Source organism: Chaetodon auriga, chromosome 15 (genome assembly GCF_051107435.1).
Source record: "Chaetodon auriga isolate fChaAug3 chromosome 15, fChaAug3.hap1, whole genome shotgun sequence".
Lineage (NCBI taxonomy): Eukaryota > Metazoa > Chordata > Actinopteri > Chaetodontiformes > Chaetodontidae > Chaetodon > Chaetodon auriga.
In genome coordinates this window covers 7,245,684-7,266,201 of record NC_135088.1, presented here as the reverse complement: position 1 = coordinate 7,266,201, position 20,518 = coordinate 7,245,684, and the positions used below count along the sequence as shown (strand labels likewise).

The window sequence follows — 20,518 nt, the reverse complement described above, 5'->3', positions numbered from 1 at the left end:
TAATTTTCAACTGTTGTGCCTTGACCAGATGTTACATTAGTCATTCCAGATGTTAACTCAACCAGCCATTTAACCATTCGGCATTCATGGAGATCTTCCAAGTCATCTCTTTGCAGCCATATAGACTCAAAGCCCATGAAAACAAAGTATTCCTCTGTAACATTAAATGTTAATGACTGAAAAAGCCACATCGAAGTGAAAAAAATCAAAAAAATTGATAGCGACCAAACAATCCACCGTCATCAGATTCTGAGTCAAATGTTGCTAAATCCTGATTGGTGCTCAGAAATATGTGACTTCACATTTTCCAGCCAGCTCCAGTCCAGTTCGAACGAGCGAGAAGAGTGGAAGAAAAAAAAAAAAATAGAAAAAAGTTCAAGCTCTTGCAGAACACGGTGCATTCATGTTGGTCTACCGTGCTTAGAGGAAGAGGCTGATGGGAAAAAAAAAAGCTTTTCATGGCCTTTGAAACTCTTTCTGTGGAATCCAAAATGAATTGTTTTGTGTTGTTATCAATATTATTTCAGCCCCCTCTGCATTAACGTGTTTTGTGTCTGAACAGGCCAGCCTGGGAGGAAGGTTGAGGATGATTATAACAGGAGCAGCTCCTACCTCTCCCACCGTCCTGGGATTCCTCAGAGCAGCTCTGGGATGCCAGGTCAGACACACTCACACACACACACACACACACACACACACACACACACACACACACACACACACACACACACATGCACACAAACACGTTTGTACTTCTATACTTGTGAGGAACTCATTGACATAATGAATTCTCTAGGCCCTAATCTTAACCATCACAACTACATGCGTAAGACCAAACCCTTACACTGTCCTGAACCTAAACCTAAACCTAGTTTTAAGATTAAAACAGCTACAATCAGTATAATAGATCAAGACAGCGTGACAATGTGAAAGGGATCGCTTATAGTGAGGAACCTACAGAAAGTTTTCCCCTGAGTCTGCCACTCCCCACAGCCTAACGCAGCATCATATTAGTACAGTTCAGTTTCAGGTCATTGTTGGTCTTTAGGTTTTGGTTAACTCTAACCACTCTCATAGTGTCGTTTTCAGCCACTACAGGCGGCTATTCAACAAAAATGCTCTTTAAAGCCACTGTACACTATCTGCTAGAGACTAGCCGGTGAACACAGTGGAGCATTTAGCAGCTAAAGAGACAAATATATTTCTCAGGAGACCATAAGCAGAGCTCAAAGTCATTGCATCTTGGACTTCAGGTGGAAACAAATATGACTCCAAGTGAATGAGTGGTGCATGGTAACTGCTGGATGGGGCAAATGGGGTTTAGCACTGCAGGTCACCGAATTCTGGGGGCAGCAAAAACAAACTATTGTAATATTAATGCAAAAGTTGGGCAATAATTGGCCCTTTTTCCATCAGTCTGTTAAGAACTGTGATTTGATTTAATGCAGCACACAGCATGAGTCTGTGGACAGCAGGGCACAGTGACACTGAAAGGAGTCTGTTACTTCATGGAGAGGTTGGAGGTGCAGCTCTTCATCTAACAGCTCACTGTGGCTGCTCCTTCTTTTTCCTTCACTCCCTGCAATGTTTCAAAAAAAGTAATTGCAGTTATTGCAGGTTTAACCCTAAAACTATGGACGTGTTCCATTACTAGTTCCACTTCCCCACAGCGCTTGTTATTACGTAATAGCATACGTTGCATTTGGAGAAGTGAGATTTAAATTGATTGCACTTTCCCTTGTAGTCGGTCATCATGATGGACTGTCAGCCAGTTATGTGTGTAGTGCTTTAATGTGCCTTGCAGGTACTTCTCAAGAACTGTTATAATGTGAAATGGTGTGCAAAGCAGCATAATTCAGGGGCATTTAATGGTTCGAAATGCAAATAATGGGAACCTGTAATATTCTCATGAAGCATATTGTTATTTACATTTGCAGATTGTTTGTTTGGACGTTCTTTCTGTGTGTTCCAATCACAGACATCTGTTTGAAATACTGTAAATCAGTTTGTTGACATCATGGTGAGTGACCATCGCTGATGACTCGCTCCTTCAGCCCTGCAAAGGGTGGCTCTCTTGAAGTTCAGCTACGTTTTCCACAGAAATGAAAAGATGTGTGTCAAGTGTCAAAGGGAAGTCAATGAGGGCATGTTGAAGGGCTGGTGAAACAGTCTGAACCATCAAACAGCCTCTTTAAGAAGTAGGAATCAGACAAAATGTCTCTCTCAAGCTGTAACACTCTTATCAATCCTCATAAAGATAGGAGCAAACTATGTACCACCAGCATACAGAACATACAAGGATACATCATGTGCCTAAACAACACATTCACACACAAATATATTATGTGGGTGCACTCAAGTCCTTCATACACCCCTGTTCTCAACACTGTCTGTGTCTGTCTGCAGGTGTACGAGGCGTACGGCCAGACGGAGTGCACAGCTGGCTGCACCTTCACCACACCTGGAGACTGGACCCCAGGTGAGCCCTTATGCAACAGGCCTAGAAAAGAGAGACACGTCCTGACCTCTGCTCCACTGTCTGAATCTGTTTACTCAACTAGAGGCTCAGTTCAAAGGTCTAAGAGTGATGTGACTGAGTCATGATTTCAAGGAATAAACAACTCAGGTGTCAGAATAGTGTGTCATTCAGGTCAAAGTTAAAAATTATCACTATGCACTGCGCTGTAGGGTCACAGCTGCTCAGACACTCAGGCCTTATCAGCTCTGCTCCCATTGGGCGTTTATAGATCACACTCAGTGGAAAAAAAGCAGGGCGAGAGGGAGGAGGCTGTCATATACAGTAGATCACGGAAGCAAACAGGAGAGGCCTGGAAAGGTGAGACAGAGAGGAGAAAGAGCTGTTAAGCCACATTATTAGCACTCATAACCCGACTCAGGTGATTGCCAACATCAACAAACAGGTACAAAAGACAGACAGCTGCCTTAACTGCCTGTATTGACCCACTATTGTGCTGCATTGTTCTGTTAAACCTGTTGGCACTGATGGGGATTTTCCAAATGATCTCTATGCAGTTACGTGGCCTTAAAGGCTGTGTTGTAACTGGTTGTCTGATTTAGTGTAAAGTGGTCAGCAAATAGTAGATTTAAACCAAAATAAAGGCGACATATTTCAATATGTCGCCTTTGTTTCTTATTTTAGCTTTACATGCAAAAACAGTTCCAGTAAAAGTGTCTTTTGCAGGTTAATAATTTTAAACAATATATATTAAAATTCATATTCCTATTCGGAACACATAAACAAAAACCTAATGCATACCCTTCTTTAAATGTTCTTGGGAACTGCATCTACTACACACACATAATGCGAACTGCTCTAATTATGAAGTCAACTGCAACAGTTTAACTTTCCAAGATGGCGGCTGATACATTGGAGTGAATGAGAGGTGATCACCCAGCACAAACACCAAAGACCTCCACGCTTTTATCCCAAAAGCCAGGTGCATGTGACTTTGAATTCGTCTATTTATTTATTTTTGCATGAATAAGATGAAATAACACTACACGACAGTCAGCAGACAGCTCGGTTCTGTTCCTGGGAGCCTGGCGAACAAGCCATCATCTGTTCAGTCACATTAATTCACTCTATGTGGACAGAGCTAGTTTTTGTATGAAATAGGATCAGGAGGTAAATCACAGTGAGCACTTTGATCTATTTTTAAGTTCACTAAATAAATCGTCTTTATCCCTGAGGGGAAGGCAGCAGACGAAGGTGAATAGACAGGATTTTAGTAATCTCACGAGTCAACATATGAATTCTGCACACTGGGATAGAATTTAATAGAAGGAGGTGTTTCTTTCAGTCATGCTTAACTGTCCTTGTTTGTTGTCTTTTAGATTTTATCTTTCAGTTTGCGTGAGTAATGACACTGTATGACGTTCCAGTAAAAAGCACCGACAGCTTTAGCAAAAACAACTGAGAAAAAAAAGTAAAACGTTTCTCAGTTACATTGTGTTGCAGGATTACATTATTATTACTCCAAAATAATAATATGGAATGTAATTCACAATCACGACCTTTATGGCACAGAACAGCAGAGATTTTTTTTCTTGTACTTTTCTTTTTGTCTGAATGTTTAAAAGAGTTAATTACAATTCACATACATGTACAGAGCATTTAGAAGCTGTGCAGCCAGAAACTGATTCAAATACTGTTCGTTTGCTGCTATTTGGCTGGAGTTACAAACTGCCAATGTAAAAGTAAAAAGCTCCTAATTTGAAATAAATGAATAGAAGTTTTACTTTAACAGAAGACAACATTATCGGATATGAGCTTTCCCATTGGATTTTGATTGGATAAACAAAGGAGATAATATACTAGATTTCTTTGAATTGCACATTACTCTTCTTACTTTAAATGGCTCCACAGTGCACATCTTCAGAGAGGCTTCAATATCTGTACTTTGTTCTAAACATGACTTCAAACATTGTGAAATGCAGTAATTAAAAGTAACATTTCTAACTTTAAAACATTCTCACACAAGAAGCTACTCATGACATTAACAGGACCAAATGCAATTGCTTGCCTTGACCCGTGGATTCAGTGTCAGGGCTTTTATCTCCTTATGTCCACATACTTTCAGAGTAAACAAACACAGACAGAGAAATGCTACGATAAGTAGATGGCATGTTCCGCAGGAAGACCAGTGTACGATAACAACAACGTCAAACTATAGTCTAGCATCTCCCCCTGCTGATCACTTCTCATACTATCTTTGATATGACAATTCATCTTTCTTCCTTCTTTTCTTTTAGATTTCCAAGACTTTAAGTTTGAAATCATTTTGCTGAGTTTTTAACATTTTTTGCTTGTCCTGACCCTTGAATAGGTCACGTCGGGGCCCCGCTGCCTTGTAACCTCATCAAACTGGTGGATGTTCCTGAGAAGAACTACTTTGCCTCTAAGGGAGAGGGAGAGGTAGGCAAGCTGATGTGTGGATACTGTTTGTCACGGTCCTCAGAGCCTTCTCAAATACGTGTCTTACCTTTTCAGACTTTTAAAACCTGTGTTAGTTTGTACAGCAGATACAGTGTGAATGTTTCACCTCCGCCCTCAACCTTTTCCCCCTTTCTCTAATGTCTCATCCAGGTTTGTGTGAAGGGACCAAACGTGTTCAAGGGCTACCTCAAAGACCCGGAGAGGTCGGCCGAGACGCTGGACACAGACGGCTGGCTTCACACCGGAGACATTGGCAAATGGTTACCTGTACGTCCACACAGCTCACATCAGACTCCATTATTTAGGAATGTCGATAAATTAGCTTTAAGTTTCTTCTTCTTGTCGTTCGTTGAACCTCTCCTCTCCTCTCCTGCAGAATGGCACACTGAAGATCATTGACAGGAAGAAGCACATCTTCAAGTTGGCGCAAGGCGAGTACATCTCCCCTGAGAAGATCGAGAACATCTACATTAGGAGTGAACCTGTGGCACAGCTCTATGTTCATGGAGATAGCCTGCAGGTAAGAATGCTGACATGCACTCTCTCACCTTAATTAAGATAACTGTTAGCTGTCTAGGTTAAGCTTTCTAAGACATGAATGGAATTGGTGGTTCCTGAGAGTGTGTCGATGGCTCCATTTCAAGCCAGGACAAACAAAATACACGTTCACCTATCTGGTGCTCATTTTTAAGCAGAACTAGTCCACAAACTTTTGACGTCCCTCTCTCATGCTTGTGTTTGCTCTTTCCAGTCCTGCTTGGTGGGAATTGTGGTTCCTGACCCTGAAGTCATGCCTGAATGGGCCAAGAAAAAAGGCATTCTAGGCACCTATAAGGACCTCTGTAAAAACACTGTAGGTGGCACACGGCTGAAACGCTTCAAAATGCTATTAACAATAGATGCTGAAGAATTCTCCAGAAGATAACCTGATTCTTTTGTCAACAGGAATTAAAGAAGGCAATCCTTGAAGATTTGGTGCGTCTAGGCAAGGCCAGTGGCCTCCACTCTTTTGAGCAGGTAGGCAGCCAGTCATACGTTTGAGGCAAGAATTTGTTTGGCCTTTTGTTGTAGCTGTATTTTTCTTATTATCTTCACAAAACACGTTAAATAACCATGATCTTAAAGCTACAGTGTGAACATATATGCACCAGCAGCATCTCAAGAAAGGTCTGTGTTTATTTTGTGATGTCTTCATAGGGTCAATGAGTAGTGCAGCTAATTATATTCATTCAGTTGAGCTACTCAGTAAACAAAGCAGTAAAATATTTATAGTGCAGCAGTTAACAGATATACTGTGGTTGGACTGCAAATTGAACATCTTCACCATTCACTATGAATATGAAGGAGGGTGTTGCCAAATCTCTTCTAATCAGCCAAATAAAAGTTATTTATGTAGGTGTTTGTTCCCTTGAATAAACAGAGATTTAGCACAAAAATACTTTACTGTATGTGTGTGAAGATTCTCATTCTTCCAGGTCATGGTACTTCTCTGTGCTATAAAAACTGGAAAACCGGACTTGTTTGAGGTTCTAGCAGAGGTTTCATCTCTCATCCAAGACTCTCACACCTTGAATGTTGTTGAGATCACACACAGCCATCATGTGTGAGTCGTCAGAGTCACATGAGTCATGGTGTGAATAGGTGTTCTGTGAGTTGTTGACCCATTCGCACCATGACCCATGTGACCCAAAGGACTCCCCACAAGTCAGTTAGATCTGAAGACGCCTCTTAGATGAGAGATGAAACGTCTTCTAGAACCTCAAGCCGGTCCAGATGTCTTTTAAACACTTAGAATAGCTGGGCTGTATATTAGAGGTCTTACTAAGGCTTACTTATGAAGATTATCCATAATAATATTGACTAAAGTTAGATCCATGTTTCTTGTCCACTTTAAGTTACTGCACATAACCAAGGAAGCGTACAATAAATTCAGGGAGGCACTCAAGAATCTTGGTCTCATTCAACTTTGTTCCTCTTCTTTTCCATTTTCCTTTTCAAGGTGAAGAATATCTACATCCACAACGAGATGTTTTCCATTGAAAACGGCCTCCTGACGCCGACTCTAAAGGCCAAGAGGCCGGAGCTAAAGGAGTTCTTCAAGGCGAAGATTGACCAGCTCTACAGCAGCATCTCCATGTGAAGGCCGGCAGACCTCATTTTCCTTCAAGCATCTTAGCTCTAAGATCTGCTTTGACCTGCACTGGGACAAAGATGTGACGCCTTAGGCTTAACATGCTTTGGGAAAGCAAACCAAACCTGGCCCAAAACATCAAAGAAATAAAGTGAAATATAATACACATCTTTATGTGTATTTCCTTTTTATATACGCATTTATTGTGTCATATTACATAAAAGCTTGTGATAAAAAGAAAACGATTTAGCTTTTTTTATGAATTTAAACAAATCAAAATTGAGTGGTGCAATTCAGTGTTGTCCAGCAGAGGGTGACAGAGACTTACCAACACGAAATGCAAAGCACTGTGGTTAGTTTTCATGAGGTTACGCAAAGGACCTATTTTTTAGAGAAGGAAACACATTGTCAGTACCAAAATGAAAAAAGATCAACTGTCCGATCGCAACCTTGAGGGTGGAGCTTAGCAAGACGATAATGGGTGCAGACAGACCTTTCTCCAGTGCTGACACAGTGCTGTGAACATAGGTCTGGCTATATGAAGCCAGAGGGGAGCTGCTGTTAACTGTACATTTGCTTACATTTCTTGATTGACTGTTTGCAATTTTAAGGATCGGTCTGTCCTGCAGGAGGCTCACTTAGAGGGATCTTCTTGAACCAATACTTGGTAAGTGTTGGCAGGTGGTTAGCTTGCGTTAGCTTCCAGTAAACACTGAATGGTTTAATGGTGGAGGATAAGCATATTCAAGTAGATGTCCGCATGGTAGATAGCTAAACACCAAAGCATTACATTTCAGGAAATTTGTACAATTGTACAAAGTGACCTACTTTACTGCAGTTGCTCTCTGGTGGACAACACTTTGTTTTCTGTGATGTGATTAGATTTGAATGTGGAATTGGGAAATCATGTCACAATGAATTGTTATTTTGATATGTTTTTCATTTGATCATGACACTAAATGCAGATAGACAAGAGAAATACACATAATATGTATGTATTTCACACAATTTCTTTGTTTGATTTGTATTAATTTAGGCATTTTAAATCTTCCGTATATATCGTTCCACTGCTATCCACCCAAACAATCCATCGAAAGCTCTGTCCCCAGCACCAGAAACTCATCGGCACTTTTACGTTGAGCAGTCCATTCCTACTTCCTGTCAATCTGCTTCTCTTCTCTCCTCCATCAGTTTAAACCCACCAACCAAACACAACCCCACAGTCGTACGACAGCAAGTGTGATGTCTTTGTGAATAGCGTAGCTAAAGGAGATGTCTAGATCTGTGACAATGCTGACACCTTGTGGGAAAGAAATGAACTTCATCCTCAGTGGAAAATAGTAGACTTTCATTTGTCTGAACAAACTGCTGACAGCAGTGACATTAAGCAGGGCCTGGTAAATCTCCCCTGATCTGACACAACAAGGATTAAACTTATGTTCAACCTAGACATTGTGCAATTAGACTAAAAACACATTCTCCTGTTTGACATCTAAATTAAGATATTGAGGCAGGGAGAGGAGCAGCTCCTGCCTTACAAATCATCGCTGTCCACACTGTTTTATGTGGAGCATCTGAATGTTTGAGCAACATCCAAATCGCAGTTCCTGTCATGTATTCACTCTTTCATTAAGTCATCTCTACATGGCTGTGATCGGCATTGTGGCGTGCATGCTCCTTGTTTATATGAAGGACTGGCCCACTGTAACAATCATCAACGTCCGCACTCTGCAGTTCAATCACAATTTCCTTTACGTCCATCTTTGCACAAAGAGTATGTCAGGTAAAAGAAAAAAAAAAAGAAATAATGCAAAACCAGGGCTCAGGGCAATGCATGCAGTTTGCCCTGCAATGCTGGGACCATTAGCATTTTACTTGACAAAGACAAGTATTTCGTTGTGGCCATTAATAGCAGGTGGTATGCAGCTGACCACAGCCAATGCTGCTAGTGCAAGGCTTTGTAATGTAGGCAAAGCTGATGAATTTCACTCACCGAAGGAAAATAGAACAACCATCAACGTTTAAACAAAAGAAACATCTTTTTTTTTTTTTTTTGGAGGGTTTACACATAGAATCAATGTATAGGCTTTTTAAGTTGATTACCATCCCAAAGCATAAACAATGTGGATGTACATAAATGAGGACAGCTAGATGTAAGCATATTTATTAAATCAATGGTTTGAATGGATTTTTTTTCTCTCTTTTTGCGTGTAGTGAGATGAATTGTACTTATTTATTTATCTATTCTGCTGTAAAATGGAATCAGCACCATATCCTTGTAATGATTGAGTGCAGCAATGGGGATGAGGGAGGGCAGGGAATAGGACACGGGCAATGAAATAAAAGATATTCTGGAATGATTTTAAAGTGGTGTCTTGTTTCTTTTTTCAAAGTGTATTCAGTGCTAACTAAGAACCGTCTTGACACTGGTATTAAAAACTCTTAAGGCCTCAAACAGATATATAAAAGAAATTATCTGAGAAGTCGAAATGGGCAATAAACTTTTGGTGGAACCGCAAACAATTTGTAGACACACAGTATGAAACCTGCAAAGATGTAAAGATGGAACTTTCTGTTTGATGGTATATGCATCACAGACAAACAACTCCACCTGCCACCCTATTTTGGAATTCTAAATTTTATGCTTAATTTAATATTAAGTGGAAGTCAATATGTCATTTTATCAATAAATACTGTGTTACCAACAAAACCAGTTTTATTCAAGTGTATACATTTCTATAAGTTTCATCTAAATTATAAAATTGATTTACTCTGTAAACCAGGTGCTTTCAAGATACAGAGATGATGCTCGTGTGTGTTTTGCAAAAACATTATTTATTTTATGAATGCCTATGTACGGGATTGTGTTGGTTGGATATAGAATATTTCTTTAAGATGCTGATTTATTCATTTAGAAGTAGATTGTAGATTGATTACAGGTGTTTTGTTTGACTACAATCGTTTGACTTGAACATTGGAGATGCTGGTGGTTCATGAGGACTTTCAAAATAAAAGACGTAGTGATAAGTATGACCCTCGGCTGTCACAGCAGCTGATTGGTAGATTGATTCCGCAGGTGTGTTCGGTTGCTAAGCACTGCACGGAGAACGGAGACTCGAAGCAGTTTTAACATCCGGTCTAATGTGTAACCTTTACTCTCTCAGTTTGTGCAAAGTACACATTTAGCTCAGTCACTGTCTGAGCAACAATTCCTCTAACGTTGCCATAACGTCTGTTTTGCACCAACACATCGCTGACCGGAATTTGGACGTCAATTTCATTCGGAAATGGGTCGATTCAAGAGTGGGGTAAGACGTGACAGTGGATTACCTGGGACCAACAAACGAGATACACCTGCGAAAACAGCACTGAGCAGACGAGACAGTAAGAAATAAACATTTAAACATCAGCTTTAGCATAGCTCTCTATGATGTGCATCAGTTTGGTTTTAAGCTTCTGTTGCGCTTTAAAATACATGAATTTAATCGTAACATAAATGATCCAACATCACTTTGTCAGCATTCACTTATGTTTCTCCTTTTAGTTTAATGTAGTCAGTGCTTCAGGATGAAAGTATTAATGTCCTGCTAAACGCCTCGGTTGCATATTTCCTTTACGTTCTTCCAAACTGATCAGAGTACAGGAGATTTCTGCCCGACAAGCGTTATGAAGCAGTTCCAGAGGACCGAGAGGTGGAGGTTCATGTCCTCACTGTCAGAGCAACCACTCCGGTGATGGTGGGTATCCTGATCAACAAATAGATATTTATATGTGTGGATAACAAACTCTGATATGTGTTGTTTTTATAATGATGATATTTACATGCATAAACAACTTTCCCTCTAAGGGAATGCTGGATTTTTTTTTTTAAACTCTCCTCATTTTCCATGCTGATCCTTTACAGACTGGCATTAGGCCTGTCCACTGCAGGTCTGCGTTAAGCTTGAGCAGCCCTGCTTTTACTGGAAAGCCCAGAGGCGAAGCTGTCTCGCCTGCTGCACCAGTGGATAAAAAATCTGGCCACCAAGTGTCACCAGCAGGTCACCCAGCCGTTCAGATGACTCCTGACGCTGAGGCTTTTCAAGTGACTCCGGAAAGCATCACATTATCTGGCATGGAGTCAGACACAGCTTTCAGCTCCGATGATGATGATGATGATGATGAGGAAGACTGTTACTCCTCGGCCTCTTCGGCCTCCAGCAGTCTTCCCTCCCCAGAGATCTTCAGAGATGAGGACTACAGTGTGTTTGCATTTTTGTATATCCACAGCCTTAGTATAAGGTTATTCTATTCTAGTTATATATATTTTTTTATCTATTTTCTCCACAGTGGAAACATTGAATTTCACCATTAAGGAGGAGCTGCCGGGTCTCCATCTTCACAAAAAGAACTCCACCTTGCTGGATGTGAGCCACGCTGAGAGCATCCAAATGCACCATCCCCCCAACTTTTCTGCTATCATCGGTGAGAAAATCCAAGTCACGCCATGTTTAATAAAACATCAAAACTATGTGTTTGGTCGATGCACTTCATTTTTTCATATTTATATCCCATCCCATAATTATTTTAAGTTAGAATAATTTAAAATAGTGCATGAAAGTAGGTAAAGGTATTTCAAAATCATTAATAGAAAAATAGTATAGAATAATAATTCAAGCAAATTAATTGGCATGACATTTTGATTACAAGTTAAATATGTAAAATAATGTTTGATGAATTGAAACTCATACAGTGCTATTTATCAAATTATTAAAGGCTCATTTAAGAGAACTCATGTCATATTAATGAGAAACAGAAATTCTTCAGGGACGAATTGTGACTCTAACAACGGAAGCACTGAGTGAGATACAATTTGATGTCTGAATGTTGTTGTGTATCGCAGTCTGGCAGTTGTCTGATCAGAACCAAATCTCTGTCTGCAGATGCCTCTACTATTCTTGCTGACAACAACTGTGACATCAAGTGAGTTTGATGGATGGATTTCTTTTGGGAAAAGTCACTTATGATGCACCAGGGACCCTCAGAGGGAATCAAATCACTACACAGAAAGATGGAGGGTAGCTGCATGCTGAACATCTCTGTGACCAAAACTGGTTCAATCACTGTCTTTTCTCTTTGAAGCCAACACAGGGGACCTGAAGCTCACACCAAAATACATATGGACTCATTTAAGTCGGGTAAAGACTCATTAATTTAGATGTGTAGCTTAAACAACCTGTATAATCATAATGAATCAAATAATGGTCTTAATGTGAGCTATTTGCATCTGTGTTTATTGCATAAAAGATAACTTCTTTACTCTTTTTTGTAGAGAAGGCCAGCAAGTGGAAAACCCCACCAAATGTAAGAAAGTCACCTCTATTATATTATCTGAAATATGATCTGTGTAATTTATTTTAGTTTAAAATCAAAAATAAGTGAGACTGTGGTGATGGTCAGATATATTTTTGCTCTCTCAGCTCACCAACAGAAGGCCCATTTTGTGCAAGAGGAGGGTTTGGTTCAAAAGCCCCATGATCGCTGAAACCTTGGAAGCCAAACACATCCCAGCCACCAGATTAACAATTCGCAACGCCGGTGAGCCAGTCCAAATGTCCAGCCCGTCTGAGCAGATGAAGCCCGACGCAGACACGTCCAGAGCAGGTGAGATCGATTCCAATCAAGAGGCAATGCAACTAGTGGTGAGGCTGAAAAGGCCTGTCAAAAGCACCCCAGGGAAAGCCAAGTTCTTCGACTTCATCGACGACAGTGACAGGGATGCGTTCTTTCAGAGGATGAGAGAGAGGTGTGTCAGACTCAGAAGTGCTCCTCCATTTCCTCTCTCAGCTGCTGAGCACATACCACCGTCTGTCCTGTGACATCTGAAAACAAAAATATTGGATGCAAAGATCTTTCTCCCATAATCTAGATCAAAGAGCTGTGTACTTCAAAACAATATGTCAAGACTTGGTGTAACAAGTGCAAAATGTGTATTTTGGAATAATTCAATAGGATGCCACACTCTGCCATGTTTGTAGGTACCTTTTGACTATAAACTGTGCAAACACAGTAACCTTTCAACTTATGTCACTTCTCAACCTGGCCCTTATTGTTATCACATGGCCTATTGTATAATTTGTGGTGCATGTGGTTCTTCTGCCACATAATTGGTTCTTTGAACACGTTTCAATTCACTATTTTTACACACTGTGAGCACTCAAACCAGCTGCTGATAACCTTTATTTTGCATAAATGTTATGAACAAGCGTTCCATGCAAACTGACCACTAGGTGTCAGACCTGTATCTTCTAAAACACTCGTCTTTTCTCTCCTCTTGACTGATAATTTTCATTTTTACATGTGAAATATACGTGTTGTTTGTGTTTCTTTAGCTGTGTTTTTATTGACCCTTTCAGCGTGTCAATGCCATGAGAGTTTAATGTATATGATTAAGTTAAATTTGAAGTCAGAATATAAGTTCATTCCAGGTGTCACTTTGTGGCTTTCTGTGTCTGCGAGTCATTTGTCTTTCGGCAAAATAACACATTCTGAGAGTCAGGGAAGAAATGTACAAAAGAATGTGCAGTAAATAAACAAATAAATAAACCCTTGATGTTGGATACCCCTCTGTGTTTATTTTGCATAATTCTGACTTTTGCCCTTAACTCTTTTGTCATGTGTGTCTTCAAATGATCTCCGACCGTGCCTTGCAAGCAGCTCAGCAGTCGCACTTGTGTGATTTCAGTGAATAAATTTCATGCTGTCACGATTCCCGACAAAACATCAACACAGCGAATCCACTGACCACGTGGTACCGGGCCAAAAATACCAGCCAATCAGCTATTTTGTAGTAGCAGCAGCGTCTGGTCAGCCAATCAGAAAAATGTAGTGGGTTACCAAGCAGCTCCCGTGACTAATGCCTGTCATATGACTGTGACACCAATGGAGACAGTTACAAGGAACAAGATTTGCTCTTGGATTTGAAAAGAAAAGAGACCTTCTGTACCGACTTTATTTTGGTACAAAATGCCTCCGACTCTCTTCCAGAAACTTTTCAACAAGAGAAATGCGTTTTCGTCGCCGCCCCCGAGATGTAGCAAAGAGGACCCAGCTTTCAGGTAGCTATTTTGTGAATGTGTGTGCGTTTCTGGTTTGTGTGTAACGCTTTACGTGTGTAGGCTAGCCTTATTTATGACTTTCCCTCTGGCGTCTGGAAGCATGACAGAGTTTTGGCGCGCCGTGTGTTTTGAACTCGCAAGCACTTTACAAATGAGCGCTGTATAGTTTCGTTAATTTGAAACTGATGTAGCAAAGTGGAGGGAGACGCGGGATATGCGTGGTGCCTGTTGGTGAGGTTAGCTAAAATGCTAATGCTAGCTACCAGACGATAGCACGGCTGCTGCACGCGCCGTCTCCTGATGGGACTCGGCTTGCCTCGTTAGCCAACTCTTTGCTCGTTTACAGAAGTGTTACAGCTCATGTGCTGTTGATAATAAAGCGATAACAAGTTGATAATAATTTATAAGCGTGAATAAACGCTCACTCCCTTCCTGAAGTGTGGTATTAACAGCTAATCGGTGTCATCGCGTGGAAGTTGCAGAAGCTGTGTCCTGCTTTCTCCTTTGTTTCCCTCGTGTCCCCCTTTGTGTTTCTGTGGTAACGGCAGCTAACGTTAAGCTTGCGCGTTGGCAAGAAAACAGCGATGCAGGCATGGCAGTACAGTCATGCTCTTTTTCGCTTATCTTGAGCTATACCCCCGATAACTCGGAGCAAAGTACAGCTGGCTTCTCTCAGCCCTGCGACGGCACTGTACTCTTCGCCAGTGCCGTCAGACAGCAGAGGGGGACACAGTGTGCTCTGTGTTGGAGCACATGTGATCACTCCAGTCGGTCAGTGATGACAGACGTGTATGTCCACGGCAAACCGGGATCCAGCCCCCGCAGACAGGCTCAAGTCTGGTGATGCACGATGTTAAAATGTTCCGATACTCGCTTGTGTTCAAAGCGGCCGATGAGGATGTTTCGTTTTCTGTAAATGCCATCATACGTGCTGTTTACACCAGTGATGCCAAGCACAAACGAAATGTAGTATGCCTGGATTTAGTATTGGACACGGCACTGGTGTAAACGACTCACATATCACGATATATATCTGGTTTACTCCGGTGATGCGAATGCAAGATAGTATGCTCTGATTATATTACTGACCACTGCACTAGTTGCAGGTCTCTTACATCCACTAAAGCAGATGAACTGGACTTACTTCAATGTCAAGTGTAGACAAGGTATAATTTAATACGTCTGTGCTCTTCCTTAAATCTCTCACATCAGGCCTGTTTTGACATCATATAGTTGGCAGGCATCAATAATTTTGATTTTACTCATGATTTCAGTGACTGGTAAAAAAATAAAAATAAATAATATATATATATATATATATATATATATATATATTGTTCATGCAGGTAAAACATGACATGTAATGTCACTATTAGCAGTGTAAGTGCTTTTTTATTGAAATATTCAAAGACAAAATTCCACCTGACTGAGCAATGGATCATTGAGCCGGCCAGTAGGATACTCTATACTCCCTGAGTTGAGTATAGAGTCTTTGTCGCTGTGCATGCTCCTACACACATTCTGGGTCAGGGGCAGGTCAGCCACCAAGGGGAAAGTGCTCTTTTTAGTTTTTAAATACACTTGCATTGGAAAATGTTGCTCTCGGCCTGTGACTGATGGTGGATATATTTACCAGTGGACCAGAAAGCTCACCTCCTTGTGGTGCTGCTTGCACTTTGGCCCATATCTGTGCCAACGCACGTTCCATGGCCATAAAGGTGCCCTGCGTCCAGTGATATCAATGGTGTGTGCGTGGCTTGCTGGCTGGCTGGCTTCAATCCTAGAGCAAACAGGCAGACAGCAGGCGTTTCTGTTAACTCTGTGGTCAGCTGTGTTCTTCATACCTCTGGCATGAGCTCTCCATTCATCAGGCATGAATTGCTCTGGAGAGGACAGAACTGTGAGGAGACAAAGGCAAGGAGAAGGAGGGATGGATGGAGAGCACAATTGGGTGGTAGCAGGAAGAGGCTCAAATACATAGTTTAAGTTATAAGGGATCTTAGGTGAGAGAAAACTGGTGAATGAGAGGGTTTGTTGAAAAGGGGAAGATGAAAACATCTGCTAGATGGTGTAAAAGTAGAGGATGGGGTAGGATGAGTGGACCCAGTTACAGTATTCTGCCAAGGCCTTGGTTGATGGGAGATGGGTAATAATGAAAACTGAGGGGAGAGTCGGGTCGTCAGAAATTGAGCAGGTAGACTTAGAGGATGGACAGAGGAGAGGATAGTGTATGACTGGAGACCACTGACAGGTGAACTGTGGAGATGACAACGTTCACAGTAATCTTCGGCTAATAATGAATATTTTAAACACTGCAGCTGATCTACCTGCCTTGTATTTGCTTGCACCAAGGACTGCTTATGTAAGAGAGCAGATATTATGAATCGAGCTGGCTGGGTACAGTGTTACAGTCCATTTCAAGTAAGACTTTGAAGACACTTACTTGAACTGGAATAATGCTGTCCCTGATGAAAATGATAGAAAAGCACCTGCACACTGGAATTGGAGTGCACTTTTTTTTTTTTGTTTAACATCCAAATATCAATATAGGGATTCTCCAAGGATTAGGTGAGGCTTTATATAGTGAGCTAAGAAACTGCAGGTGATGGAAAAAAAACAACAACATCTTTTTAAGGTTATTGCCCAGCATAATGCATCACCCAAAGCTCAGTCAGAGCACGGCGCTGTGTCCTCCAGAATACCACAGAGGGCAGCAGGTTGGCTGACCCTGGGAGGAAAGCCTAAAAAGCCTCTCCTGTTTCCCTGGCTGCAGCACTTGACAAGGGACAGCATACTGTACATTACACTGAGAGCTCCTGGCTCATCCTCCAGCCAGTCAGAGGCCTGATCGTCAGCCAATAGCTTTGTCCTCCCCACCCACAGCCAGACTGCTTGTCCTGGCTGCCCCACCATTGCTGCCTGCTGAGGAAACTTCCTTCTTGACCTAGGCCATACATCTCAATATAGCTGTGTTTGTGCTGCGATACGAAAAGTAGGGAGTGTGTGTGTAAGCAAGAGAGAGGATGGGAAGGGTGTGGGCTGTCTTTTTGTTTTCACACACCATTTTGTAAGCGCTCAAAATTCAAATCAGATGTTTTTAAAAAGGGATAAACTGATATCTGAAAGCAAAGTGTTTTTTCTTGGGTTTTCTACAAATGAAGTGATACTGATACTTTTGCTTAATTTAGCTTTTAAGTGATCCATTTTCTAGGTGCACATTGCAATTTCAGGCTGGTTTGAAATAGGCATTAGTCTGGCATAAAGCTGGCACTTTGTGAAAGACTTCGTAAACCATATTTAATTCAGCACACGTCTGGTTGGAACATATCTTAGAATCGTCCTCCCTCTGAAAATGCATGACGTTGCATTGCACAACAAAATTATACACCATCAGATGTATTTATAGTGATGCTTTTTCCTTGGTAGTTTACAGAAGAAGTGGTGTCTCAGGTTCCTGATTGGCGTGGCGTCCTTCCTCCACTGCGTACTTTCATAACTCAGCGTGTCATGTGAGGCTTTCATCAATCTGAGGCTGTCATGTTTGTGGGACGATCACATGGCTGCATTCTCAGTCACTGGCATAAAGCTACAAGTTGGATTCGTAGTGTGTGTTTGCTTGCCTCACACTCAGTATTTTTGCAACTTGTGCATATTTAAAGCATGTTAAGACAGTGGGTTCATGTATATATCATAGCTTTGCATTGCAAGGCTGCTTTCTTCTGTGTGTGTGCGTGAATGCTGCAGGCCTGCCAGGGTTCTGTAAAGACAGCGGCTGTCATCAAGTTCCTATCGGGGCTATTTTAAGAGGCCACACTCAGGCTTCTCAGAACTGCAGGGTCATGGTAAAGATATAGTTTTACTTAAAAGCTGCACACACATCACACACAGGCAGTAGCATGCTGGTGAGTGCGAGTATGTTGGCTTAACGTCTAGTTAGGCTTGCATGTCCTCTTACTTGTGAGAACATCAGTTCAAGTGCTGACCATGTTACACATGCTATTGTGCTCCTAGCTGGTTGTTGTTGATTGGTTTGTTGTTGGGTCTGTCTAGATTATAGTAATTAGGCATAAGATCATATATAAAAATGGACAACTTGCCAAGCAAATTATATGTTAAGTCTGTATTTATTGATGGCTTTAAGCCATTTCTATGATTCTCAGAATCACAATAATCACCATGTGTTTGGTGATCAGTTTCCAGTTTCACAGCAAATGCTGATACATGATACAAGGGCAGCAGGACCTCATAAGATGTGCAAAGATGCAGTGCTAAACATACTACAGACTGCACTGTGTTCCTCTCCAAATGATGCCTTGAGTTGGGTATACTGTATACTTTGGATTCAGTCCGAGTATACAGTAGTCCTTATTTTCATCCTATCTTTCGCTCCAACATTTATGTGTTGGTCCATGTATTTGTTTTCTCTGGGATGACCTTCTGAAAATGTGTCGTCGGAGCATGGTAAGGTAATTTGGATGACAGCTTCCATCGAGAGATATAGGGCATGTTGCTTTACTTTTTTCTCTAACCTTGAAGGTAAATTTAAGAATAAAAATTCTTACATGCAGCCTTGTTTAGTAAATCACAAAAACCATTTATCAGCACAGGGCAGACATAGTGACGTGGCATTGAATGTCCAGAGATAACAAGAAGCATGATTAGTTCGTCTGCTGGGATCCTGAAAGTCAAATCAAAAAGTCACATCACCTAATTAGCCTACTTTCAGCCTCTAGATGAGAAAGAGGGAGAAGGAGAGAAATGACAGGGAGGAGGTTGGGGGAGGTGGTTTGACGGAGAGGCAGGATGTGCTGACTGACAGTATAATCTCTTTGCTTTAAGGCTGAGCAATTAATCATGTCTCACATGACACTTTCTGGCCCTTTGATTACTAAATGGAGCAAAGAGCAAAGAAAAGTTTGATTTTTCAAGTGGAAAACTTGTTACAGTTGCCATATTATGTAGAAAATCTGCATTTTACTTTGTAAGCAAAATTTACCATACACTTTGTTTTCCACGTAGATGTCACCACTCCTGTTCAGCTTGATGATACATTCATGTGATTCTCGACAGTCATGCTCTCATCACTCCCTTTCTGTCACATGTTTCTTATTCAGAGGTTGTGACACAGGAGTGAGCCATAGTGTACACACAGTCATTAGATACTCTCTCTCTCACACACACACACACACACTCACACACTATACCTAATTTCCTGGAGACTTACCCTAACCATAACCACTACATGCTTAACCCTAACCTAAACCTAACCTTCGCTGCTGATCCAAAAATCAGCTGTTTTCCAACTGGGGACACTGCTTTTGTTCCCATTTTGGCAAACTGTCCCCAGTTAACTGGTCTTTAGTCTGAAATTTGTCACCAAAATGTTAGAAACACACACACACACACACACACACACACACACAGTGTATAATGAAAAAAAAATTCTCCCCAAACCATGAACACATTTTCCACATTAATATATTTATGAAAACTCTAAAGATGTTTCTTTCTTTATGTAGTGTTTATGTAACCATTGCACGCTCTCAGTTGTTATTTCTTTATTGTCTACAACCACTGAACTTAGACTTCCTTTGGCCCTGAAAATGTACAGCTTGATTCTAGCTGATACAGCCTCTGGCTATATGAGTCTGCTCAGTCAACCAGCTGATGTTTGACTGTGTTGTATCTGTGAGTGCAGTAGCCTCAGGGCGTTGCAGCATCTTCACCCACTCAGAGTCATGTGCTTGTTGGAATGCAGAAGTCCTTAATGCAATACAACCACCAGAGAAACCAGCAGGTATGCAGGTAGTCAGGTGCTTTCTGACCATGTGGGCCAGATTCTTGAGGGAGTTGTTGTTTACGAAAATTTAGTTAGATTATGCGCCCTGGTAGCTCTCCTGGAAGAGCATGTAGCAGGTATTGAGGCTCTTTACTGCAGCGACCTCAGTTCGATCCCAGCCTGGGCCCTTTGCTGCATGCCATCCCCTTTATCTCCCTCCCCTGTCTTTCCTATTTTTCTACAGCACTTTCACTATCTAAATAAAGCAGAAATTACAAAAAAACTTAAAAAGAATTTAAAGAATTTAGTCATAGCAAAACCTTAGTTCAAGGAAGTGCAGCACTTGGTCTTGGTGTATACTGTATTGTGTTTCACCCTGCAGATATTGGGACTTGGCCTCTCCAGCAGCAAATGAGTGTTCCATCTATTAGGGGTTAATTTTCAGCCCATATAGCATTACACAGGTATACACGAATACCTACATTGAAGGTTTCAAATTTGAGAAGCAGGTCGACCTTGGGAGGTATCAATGTGCGTACACTTTTCTTAGCAAA

General features: G+C 41.3%; 2 protein-coding genes across 4 annotated transcripts in view; both read left to right on the top strand.

The window, feature by feature from the left end:
• Positions 1–8,919, top strand: part of acsl6 (acyl-CoA synthetase long chain family member 6) — a 36,998-nt gene extending 28,079 nt beyond the window's left edge. For both annotated transcript variants that reach the window (XM_076749929.1, XM_076749930.1), the window contains exons 14-21: positions 563–658; positions 2,407–2,479; positions 4,848–4,936; positions 5,108–5,224; positions 5,334–5,477; positions 5,709–5,810; positions 5,903–5,974; positions 6,957–8,919. In XM_076749929.1, the coding sequence (XP_076606044.1) occupies positions 563–658; positions 2,407–2,479; positions 4,848–4,936; positions 5,108–5,224; positions 5,334–5,477; positions 5,709–5,810; positions 5,903–5,974; positions 6,957–7,097 (834 nt within the window). In that variant the 3' untranslated portion in view covers positions 7,098–8,919. The remainder of the gene's footprint in view (positions 1–562; positions 659–2,406; positions 2,480–4,847; positions 4,937–5,107; positions 5,225–5,333; positions 5,478–5,708; positions 5,811–5,902; positions 5,975–6,956) is intronic.
• A 5,073-nt stretch (positions 8,920–13,992) lies between these two features.
• The window catches only part of fnip1 (folliculin interacting protein 1), a 40,978-nt gene continuing 34,452 nt past the window's right edge, over positions 13,993–20,518 (top strand). Inside the window, exon 1 of one of the 2 annotated variants that reach the window (XM_076751349.1) lies at positions 13,993–14,185. In XM_076751349.1, coding sequence (XP_076607464.1) covers positions 14,094–14,185 — 92 coding nt within the window. In that variant the 5' untranslated portion in view covers positions 13,993–14,093. The remainder of the gene's footprint in view (positions 14,186–20,518) is intronic. The other variant, XM_076751351.1, reaches the window with a different exon arrangement.